Source organism: Dendrobates tinctorius, unplaced genomic scaffold (genome assembly GCF_039654945.1).
Source record: "Dendrobates tinctorius isolate UK_male_01 unplaced genomic scaffold, ASM3965494v1 ptg000149l, whole genome shotgun sequence".
NCBI lineage: Eukaryota > Metazoa > Chordata > Amphibia > Anura > Dendrobatidae > Dendrobates > Dendrobates tinctorius.
Window position 1 is genome coordinate 810,971 of NW_027361816.1, and position 10,290 is coordinate 821,260.

Sequence of the window (10,290 nt, forward strand, 5' to 3'; positions counted from 1 at the left end):
TAACCTTAATGTCGTATACTGTTGCAGGACTCCCTTTATCCGAGTAGAAATAAAGCTTGTTGCCATCGCTGGTTGACGCGTGATGAAGTAACAACACCTAAAGATCTGTATCTTTGCCAATGAGACTAGTACTTTTGTTGGATGACATTGACACTGCTGCATTAACAATTTCCACATCTGTATCCCCCTCTGATTGTATTACGTGGCAATGTCTGTCATTCTTGCGCTGTGAAACGAGATTGATGAGACTGTTTGTTCTCCACATTCGAAGGGAAGTCCTCCTTTTTCCCGACAAATTTCGTTCCTTCAGCAATGTTCACTTTGCTACTTTGAACCTCCGTCAAGAACATAATGTTCCACTTCTGGTACATCCTTGAGTACTGTGTCATCTGAACTCTGTTCTTTTATAGCAGCCATCAGTTGTGCTTTGTTTGGTTTGCATAAGAGATGTTTTGCCTCAAAGAGGGATGGTGGGTATGGTGAAAGTTCATAGGCCATCACCTCATCAAGGGAAAGATCAGCAATTTGAGACACCACAAGAAACCTTTGGAACAAAAGAGCGGGGTCTATTGTTTTGTCCTTAGCAACGTCAATAGCCTCACTGGATGCCAGGGTCTTGGCTTTCATTGACCGCTTGTACTTAACTGAAAAAAGTGATTGACCCTCCATTGTTGCCACTATTTCTCTGCCAATGGTGAACAGGTTATAGACATTCACATCCTTATTTGCATTGACACCGGTGATAATGTTGCAAAGAGACACTTCATCAGAGAAAGGTGAAAAGGTCTCGAGTTTATCTGCAATTTTCTCCAGGTCTTCACGATCTCTTCTCGTCCTTGACGTTCTTGCCTCCTTGTGTTGTTCACTGGTGACAAAGCTCTGGCGAGTGAAACCCTGCATTGCATCACTGTAGGAAGAGGACACTGGCACAGACAGAGTCCAATAGGCCCTCTGATGTTCGGACATTCCACTTCCTCTGGTGAGTCCTCCTGCAGTTTTTAGGGAGGGCATCAGAGCTTTCTCGATGACTAGGTTGCAACCCAGGCCTGCCCAGTACTGATCAGTCCGCCTTACAACATGCAAGCCATTCATAAATCTATGGAAGACTGATGGCATATCATCTTCCAGAGTGGTCATAGACTGGAGGTAAAGGTAGGCGGCCTTCACATAGTTCCCATGCCCAGCAGTTGCAAGAATGGGCAAACATTCAGCTACAGCATGAATGTGCATCAGCCAGGATCCTGTACGATCGGCCTCAATAAGCTCCCTTGCAATTCCAACCATCTGTTGGTAATTCGGCCATAGTTTACTGGTGCGAGAGTGAGCGGATAATCCGTTTCTTTTGGTGGACAAGAAGTGGACAATTTCATTAAGGCAGGTAGAAGTGATGACCGAATTCAAGTCTCTCTCCCCTGTCAGTGTCCGAGCATACAACTGCTCAAGTTCTTGCAACAGGTCTGCAAAACCGGGATGGTCGCAAAGTACTTTGTCTGCAACTTGCTGAGTAAGACACAGATCAAGGAGGAGATGGCCACGAACTGCACGCTGAAATATGCCTTTCCAGTCATGATGTGTTGCACAGCATTGTCACCGTAAATTGTTCCCAAGATCTCTTTGATTCCACTCCCATCCATCAACGTTCCTATGGCACCCATAACATTCATCAATGTGTGGAAGCTCCTAAGCATCTGGAGCGGGTGATTCCTGCAGAGAAAGGACCCTTTTGAACTTTATATTTATTTTGTTTTGTCATTATCCCGGAAAGGCCATGTTTGCTTTATTCAACGCTGCTATGGTTTATGTTGTCTTTTAATAAACCAGCAAGCGATTTACCTCAAGAGGCGATCCTGAGTCTACCTGCGAAGCAGCCAAGCGAAACAACCCCTCACAATACATATGTATTGTAGGGATTCGATCTGGTAGGTAATGGCAGGGCTGCAGTAATGAGGCAACACACAGGCTTAAAGTCCAATTTCAGTGGTTTAATGTCATGCTGCAAACAGCCGTTTAACAGAAAGTAAGGAAAACCATAAATATACTCCAGCTTGGAGAACCACTGGTCCCAGACTCACCCCTTGCACGGGACGGGCTTAACTAAGCAGCTGCCAGGTCCACGGCATCTGCCATTCCCAGGGTTGTTGAGAGTCTTGCTGCTATAGTCCTGCAGCACGGGCATCCTGTATACAAGTTCAGGTTAAGTCCAGCCAAGTTCCTGTAACTTCCAGAGACACACTCACCATGTGCCAAATGCCAGAATAATGAGAGCAAGAGAATGTTTTAAGGCATTTTTATTACTTACTGCAAAGTCAAAAGTTTACATACATTTCATTAGTATTTGGTACCATTGGCCTTTGGGATTTCCTGCCACAAGCTTCTCACAATAGTTGGTTGGAATTTAGGCCCATTCCTCCTGACAAAACTGGTGTAACTGATCCAGGTTTGTAACTAAACAAATAAAGTAGCACTCTATAGCGCTATAGCATGCAAACATGAAATATGAAAATTGAATTGCATTGCTGCACTAGAAAATATGAAAAATTGAGAATACTTACCGCATAAATTGGCCAATTCATGTGTACCTGGCAGCCACAATAAAGTGACTCTCTTGCCAAGACCTGCCTAATGTGAATACTCTCTTAGACTAAAGTCTACATCTCTATGTGAAGGTAGGATTGTGGCTGCCGGGTACACATGAATTGGCCAGTTTATGCGCTAAGTATTCTCAATTTTTCATATTTCTAGTGCAGTAGTGCAATTCAATTTTCATATATACTGTATGTTTGCATGCTATAGCGCTACAGAGTGCTACTTTATTTGTTTAGTAAGCATCTGTTCATACCGGATTTCTGTTTGGAAGTGGCAGTCAGTCTTCTGATATTTGTTATTTTTGATATGCATTAGCTCTCTGACTAAGCACTCCACCCCTCAGCCTCAGGCATTTTTAATTACAGCAGGATCCTACCTTCTCATAAAGATGTAGACTTTAGTCTAAGAGAGGATTCACATTAGGTAGGTCCTGAAAATGAGAATCACCTTATCGTGATTGCCAGGTGCACATGAATTGGCCAATTTATGCGCTAAGTGTTCTCAATTTTTCATGTTTTCTAGTGCAGTAATGCAATTCAATCTTCATATTTCATGTTTGCATGCTATAGTGCTACAGAGTGTTATTTTATTTTAGTTATATATTGCGATGGCTACTCTTAGTAAGCAACTGTTCATACCTGATTTCTGTTTGGAAGTGACGGTCAATCTTTTGATATTTGATCCAGGTTTATAGGTCGCCTTGCTCGCAACTGCCTTTTCAGCTTTGCCCATAAATTTTCAATAGGATTGAGATCAGGGCTTTGTGATGGCCACTTCAAAACATTGACTTTGTTATCCTTAAGCCCCTTTGTTACCATTTTGGCAGTATGCTTCTGGTCATTGTCCATTTGGAAGCCCCATTTCCTCCCTGGCTGATGTCTTGAGATGTTGCTTCAGTATTGCCACATAATCTTCTTTCTCATAATGCCATCTATTTTGTGATGTGCACCAGTCCCTCCTGCAGCAAAACAATTCCACAACATGATGCTGACACCCCTATGCTTCACAGTTGGGATGGTGTTCTTAGGCTTCCAAGCTTCTCTCCTTTTTCTACAAATGTAACGATGGTCATTATGCCCAAAAAGTTCAATTTTAGTTTCAGCAGACCACAGGACATGTCTCCAAAAATTAAAGTCTTTGTTCCTGTTTGCATATGAAACATTAATCTGACTTTTCCATGTTTCTTTTGGAATAATGGCTTCTTCCTGGGAGAGTGACCTTTCAGCCCATGATGATACAGTACTCATTTCTCTGTGGATATTGACGCAATCTTACCAGCTTCCACCATCATCTTCACAAGGTCTTTTGCTTTTGTCCTTGGGTTGATATGCACATCAGACTAAAGCACGTTCATCTCTGGGACACAGAACCCGTCTCCTTCCTGAGCGGTATGATGGCTGGACATTCCCATCTAGTTTGTACTTGTGTATAATTGTTTGTACAGTTGAACGAGGCACCTTCAGGTATCATGAAATTGTACCCAAGGATGAGGCAGACTGAGCAAGTCCACAGTTCTCTTCCTGATATCTTGGCTGATTTCTTGAGACTTTCTCATGATGTTACACAAAGAAGCAGTATGTTTCAGGTGTGTATTAACATACATCCACTGGTGTGTCTCTAATTAACTCAGATGTTGCCAAAAAATCAGAAGCTTCCAAACATAGTAATCTTAGTGTTTGTGAGCTTTTGACTTTGCAATAAATAATACAAATGCCTTAAAATATTCTCTCTCTCATTATTCTGGCATTTGGCAAACATTAATAATTATAGTAATCCTAATTGACCTAAAGCGGGAAAGGTTTATTCTGATTTCATGTCAGATATTGAGAAAAACATGCATGTGTGTCTTTTTATATAATGTGTGTAAACTTCTAGTTTCAACTGTTTGCAAAATGTGTTTTTTTCTTTTGTTAGATATTTCTTTTTTGTTCGACATCTGCTGAAAGTTGACCATACTTTTTAGTAAGACATATATTTGAAGGGTTAAAACACAATATAACCCTGACAGTTCTCTCCAAAATGAACTGAATCTGTCAACACACTGGCAGTGCCAACCAGGTTGCTCTCAGCCCGCTATTTCACCCCTCTCTGCTGTAATCTTGCTTGTACACTTTAGACATTTGTTCATACTTATTTTAATTGCAACAGGAAAAGTCTCCCAGCAAAAGAGGATCAAGCATGTTCCATTTAACATGCCTGATCTTCGACATGTTTTGGGGGACATTTTGACGGCTCCCCATACACATTTTAAAAAAGCACTCCCTTCAAAGTTTTTATCCTCTTAATATAGTGCAGTCATTATATTATATAGCACTGTGTACTTGCAATTGCTCATTTTTGTCTTTCTACCCAGATAATTCTTCTCTTTTCCATTAGGTCTATGACATCACGTGATTAAAAACTGCCTAGCTGACTCCTTCTAAGCTCTATTTAGAAACAATATGTCGATTTTCCCTGCCTGAGTCATCCCACTCTTCAACTTTAGAGCCAGCTGCTCACTCCTCCCCCTGCTAGAGATTTTTGCAGTGATGACTTATGCAGGGAAAAGTGACTTCCTGTTTCAACACAGAGCTTAGAAGGATTCAGCTAGTCAGTTATTAATCACATGATGTCATAGAATTAACTGAAAAGAGGAGAATTAACTGGGTAGAAAGAGAAAATGAGAAATTTTAAGTACACCGTGCTATATTATATGATTACTACAATGCATTAAGAGGATACAAATTTTGAAGGAAGTGCTTATTTAAAAGCTTATTTAAAAGAGACGAAGTAGCTGGGTTGAAGGGCGAAATGAGAAATTGTAAGTACACAGTGCTATGTAATATGATGCCTGCAATATATTAGAATATAAATTTTGTTGGGAGTACTTCTTTAATTGTTGACAGAATAGTCCAAACAGATCATCTGGAACTTGTCCCCAAACAAAAAGCTTTGTCTATGGCAACCAATGAGACTATTGCATTTAATTCCCAGTAACACCACATCTGTCCGCATTTGTTTAATTTGTACATAATCAAAAGTTATTATATCAAAGAATATACTGTTAATAATACAGTATGAAACCAAACAAACAAAACTTGTGCCTCATTTATAACATTTGTTATTGCTATTATTAGTTATTTGGAGTCTTATTATATAATATTTATAGAAAAGTCCTTCATAGTTTAATTTCCAGTTAAATAAAAAAAACCATTAGTTCAGGCCCCATTATCAGGATATAAGAAGTCACAAAACTTCCTATTTTTCAAAGTACAGTGCTTTCTCTCAGTAATACTGATACAAATATTCCTTATTTTATACTTCTTCCTTGAAAGACCATTGAATGTAATGGCTCAAACATTTTTACGAAGTCCCACTAATAATGGCAGATCTTGCCTCTGGATGTTGTGTCTTGCTCTAACTTCCCAAATCCAGTGACGTAGAATTGGTTAGCAATGGCTTGTCAAGTTTTGCAGCTGCTGCAGAACCTCTCTTTCTCCTTTGTTTGTTACTTTATTTGCTAATGGTCTTCCAGGCAGCATTTATTTCCGCAGTTTAGACGTCCATTTAGTATCCATTTGTTTCCACTTCTCCTTTGTTATACTTTGCTGATGTACGTCGCAGCTTCCTTCTTGGGCCCGTTTAGATTATTCATCTGCTCATTGTTTTTAATACATCCATTCCCATTGTGATGTTCATAGGAATTCACGTTTAAAGAAGGCTTACACCTGTGCCAGTTCTTAAGAACATCGTTCATTGTGCCCTGGGTTGTGACTCCTAGGAGTTTATCCATTTCTTCTTGTTCTAGTGTTTTCTCCAATGCATGTGAATGCCCCAAGTTAAAATCTCGATTGATGTTCTCGAAGAATTGCTGAATGCACAGTTTTGCAAAGCTTTTTGCATGCTCTGTGCAGGTCTCATCAAACAGTTTTCTTTCTATGTCAATGTAGTGAGACCAGTATTTGGTTTTCAGAAAGGCAGCTTGTGTAAAGCAGGGTCGGATGGCTCTCACAAGAAAGGCCAAAAAAGTCATCAGTAGGATGAAGGTCCAGCCAAATGCCTACAAGAACGGAAAGAGAAAGTTATCTGGTTGAATTTAGATTTTTGTTCATTTTAGAGAAAAATTAAGAACTTCTACGGTGGATCAAATAGTAGATGATCATGTTTGTTAGCACATTTAGGGACAACTTTATAAACAAGACAACCCAGACATCTGCTCGTCCCTGTGGTATGGCAAAAGCTGTCTCAGTTTTGGCACTGTACTAGCAGTAAAAAGTTGTGAAAGCAGTCCCCAGGCACCTCAGCAAAGAGCTAATATCACTGGGATATAAGATGTTACCACCCAGGCATTTCCCCATACAGTAATCACTGCATAATGATTTGCAGTTATCATCTGGTATAGCACAGCCATTCAAGAAGGACTATCGGTAGCCTGTATAAAAGTCAAGGTAGGGAATGCAGCAGCCATTTTTGGCTAATGAATAGATGTCAGAGCTAAGAGTGAACAAATTCCTAAACTGTGACGCAAAACAGTGAAAAACTGGTACCATAGATATACCCATAGCCATATTTGTTGAGGTCACTGTGACATTTCTATGGCAGTGTTTGCATTAAAGAGTTTGAAAGGCATTGGAAACAGCCTTAGAAAACCTCAGAGTGTCATGCACATCTTTTCAGGGCATTTGGAGCACTTTGTGATTCACTGAGAATCGATTAGCTGTAAATCGAATATATTTGCAAAAAATTCAGTGAAGGTGGTGAATTTGATTTGGAATAAAATTGCTGATCTCTACTTGGTATGCTATAAAATGTAAAAATCTGATACAATGTAAAAACGTATTTCTCCTGGACTGATCGTTCATTCTCAAAAGTCTCAATTTACAGGTAAAATCTGACTTCAGTGATCACATATTCTCCCAATACTAAGATAGGAGATGGCAGTTGGTGCTCATAAACTTCTATGGAGAACTGTAAATGTTATTTCAGGGGAACTTGTTACTTACCCAACTCCTGATGAAAAAGGACAAAAAGTGCATGGGGTGGCAACGACACATATCTAAACCAGCCACAATGTAAGTCTGCAATTTTAGCTCTACTGCTAGATATTGGAGACACTTTGTCCCATGTGAGTGCTACTTGCCTGTGATTCATACTACTCGCATACTTCATAGGGTGCATCAGCATATTTTTTACAATTACATTTGATCAGAATGGTTCATTAGTATTGCAATTTCTGTACTAGATAGCAACCTGCTTTTATTGCTCTCACTTTGTATTTATTAATGAATGAGCTTTTTTGATATTTTATCAAATATTTATTTTGAATGCATCTGACATCTAGTTTGTATGTTCTTCTCGTCTTTGCGTGGGTTTCCTCCGGGTTCTCCGGTTTCCTCCGACTCTCCAAAGACGTACTGATTGGAAATCTAGATTGTGAACCCCATTGGGGACAGCGATGATGATGTCTGTAAAGCGCTGTGGAATTAATGGCAGTATATAAGTAAACATAATATCCCCCAAATGCTTTTTATCCCCCAAGTTGCATCCCTTGTCTATTGACTTCCTTTGCAAATTGTTGGATCCTCTTGTATTGAAAAGTGCATCGGACCATACTTTTGAGTTCACTATAAAATATTTTACACTGATGCATACATACCACCTGAACAGATGCCAAAAATACTGTCTTCTAGCATATATTGGTCATGTTATAGGATATGGACAAATTTGGGGCACAAAGTGAACATACACCATAGTTATAATTTGAACTTAGCATAAAAGTAACCAATATCTGCCTCCTATAGATTTCTTGTCTTTAGGTGGTTGCTGACATATTTTCCGTCTTTCTACACATATGTTGTACCCTGCAGGACACATATCTAGAAAATGGAATATATACTGCTTTGTGATTGCTAATCCTTTGAATGCCCACTTTATAAAACACTAGCTGAAGAGCTCGGCGTTGCCCTGGCATAGTAACTAACTGGGGGTCCTGCTCTCTCCCTTAACAGCAACGCTCTCCACCCGCCAACACGCTCTCTCCTTCCGCAGCCCCGCTCTCCACCCGCCGTCCTGAGCTCTCCCTTTGCAGCCTCAATCTCCATGTGGCATCCTGTTCTATCCCTCCTCAGCCCCGCTCTCCATCCATGTCCCGCTCTCCCTCCACAGCCCCGCTCTCTACACGCCGTCCTGCTCTATCTCTCCGCAGCCCCGCTCTCCGTCCGTGTCCTGCTCTCTCCCTCGCAGCTCCGCCCTTCACCCACGTTCTGCACTTTCCCTCTGCAAAACCAGCTCTCCAGCTGCCAGTGGGTGGGGCTATGTGGAGTGGGTGTGGCTCGATACATACACACACATACATACACTCAGCTTTATATATATAGATGACTTAGAATGACACAAAATATTGTATTTGTATATTATGGAACTTTTTCGATAAATAGTTATTGTATGTTAGGAATTAAAAAATAAATAAACACAAGCTCCCATTATTTTAGATGGTGTTTATGCGCAATGTCTTACCTGTGAGATACAGCGCAGATATCTTGATGCCACTTCTTGCGGTACAATATGATGTCCATCATAAATTTCCTTGCAGGGAATCCTGGCAAGTATTCGCTTAATTTCTTTCTCGGACAGAGTGATTCCAGTTATGTTTCCCAGTTTATCAATGGGTACTGACGTACTAAATGCACATATAAAACACTCGCCATGTAATAAGGACACAGAGATCCATACCGCAGGGGCAATTAACGCACGCTGTGTCATTGAGCAGAACATGTAACGCAGTACAGCCGAGTCTTTTTGCCTCATGCCCGTTGGTCTCTTCCATTCTTCTGCCAGCATTGATACGTTATTGTTCATAACAAATCCAAGTAAAAATAATACAATAGGCGGTACACACAAAACTCCCATGGCGTACGACAGGTTGTAGCTCGGAAGGCATGGACAATTGAAGTCGAATGTTGTGTATAGCTGGGCACTCGCAAGTGCCATAATGCCACATATTCCATTCATGAATGATTCCTGGTTGGCTTGCAGAAATTGGAAGATCATACGAAATTTATCCATCTTTTCTGTTTCTCAAACTAACGAAGTGTTTGCCTGTCGCGGAGTGAAATGCTCCTTCAAAGCTTGTGATAGATGGGATAATTGTTGGAAGATGGAATCTTTTACCTGTTGTGATGTCTTTGGTCTTTTCTAATTTTCTAAATTCTTGCCTTCTGACCAATCCATTCAGCTTGATGGTTTATTGAAAAATACATCTGTGGTTGTAGAAAATATTATTTGGTTAAGTCTCTTCTGCAGTCTCGGCTTTTCTCTGAAATCTATTACATGAAAAGTTGTTTGCATATGTTTCTGTGACGTCTTCCCTCCCACAGACAGAGACCCAACCTTCAACACACCTATGCAAAAAAACTAGATGGAGCTAGCTGACGATCATGTCACCCCATCGCTGCCCAGAGAGCACAGACCTGACTGCAGAAGAACTTGTTTTTTCCTTTTTATTCAGCTGTCATTTGTATTCCATGGAAAGCAAATAGTTAACAATCTTATTCTGTGGGGTAAGAAATGAAAGGGATTGCACAATTACATCATACTATGCCAGAAACGGACACTGACAGTGCTCCTCTTCCCTTCTCAGACAATGACCCCCCCCCCCCGTATATACAATCATGACCAAAAGTTTTGAGACTGACACAAATGTGGGTTTTCACACAGTTTGCTACA

The 10,290-nt window shown here is 40.5% G+C and overlaps 1 protein-coding gene across 1 annotated transcript; it reads right to left on the reverse strand.

Annotated features, from left to right (window-relative positions):
• Nucleotides 1-5,456: 5,456 nt before the first annotated feature.
• On the reverse strand, nt 5,457-9,807 carry LOC141049785 (calcium homeostasis modulator protein 1-like). Its single transcript, XM_073546550.1, has 2 exons — nt 9,082-9,807; nt 5,457-6,625 (listed from the first exon to the last, which is right to left on the reverse strand). Exons 1-2 carry the CDS (start codon nt 9,628-9,630, stop codon nt 6,164-6,166), a joined length of 1,011 nt encoding a protein of 336 aa, XP_073402651.1. The 5' UTR covers nt 9,631-9,807; the 3' UTR covers nt 5,457-6,163.
• Nucleotides 9,808-10,290: the final 483 nt, after the last annotated feature.

Excerpts from the sequence above, each read along its gene's own strand:
- LOC141049785 (XM_073546550.1), bottom strand. The coding sequence starts at position 9,630 with ATGGATAAATTTCGTATGATCTTCCAATTTCTGCAAGCCAACCAGGAA. Across the intron at positions 6,626-9,081 it reads ATCTGCGCTGTATCTCACAG|GCATTTGGCTGGACCTTCAT; the intron begins GTAAGACATTGC and ends CCGTTCTTGTAG.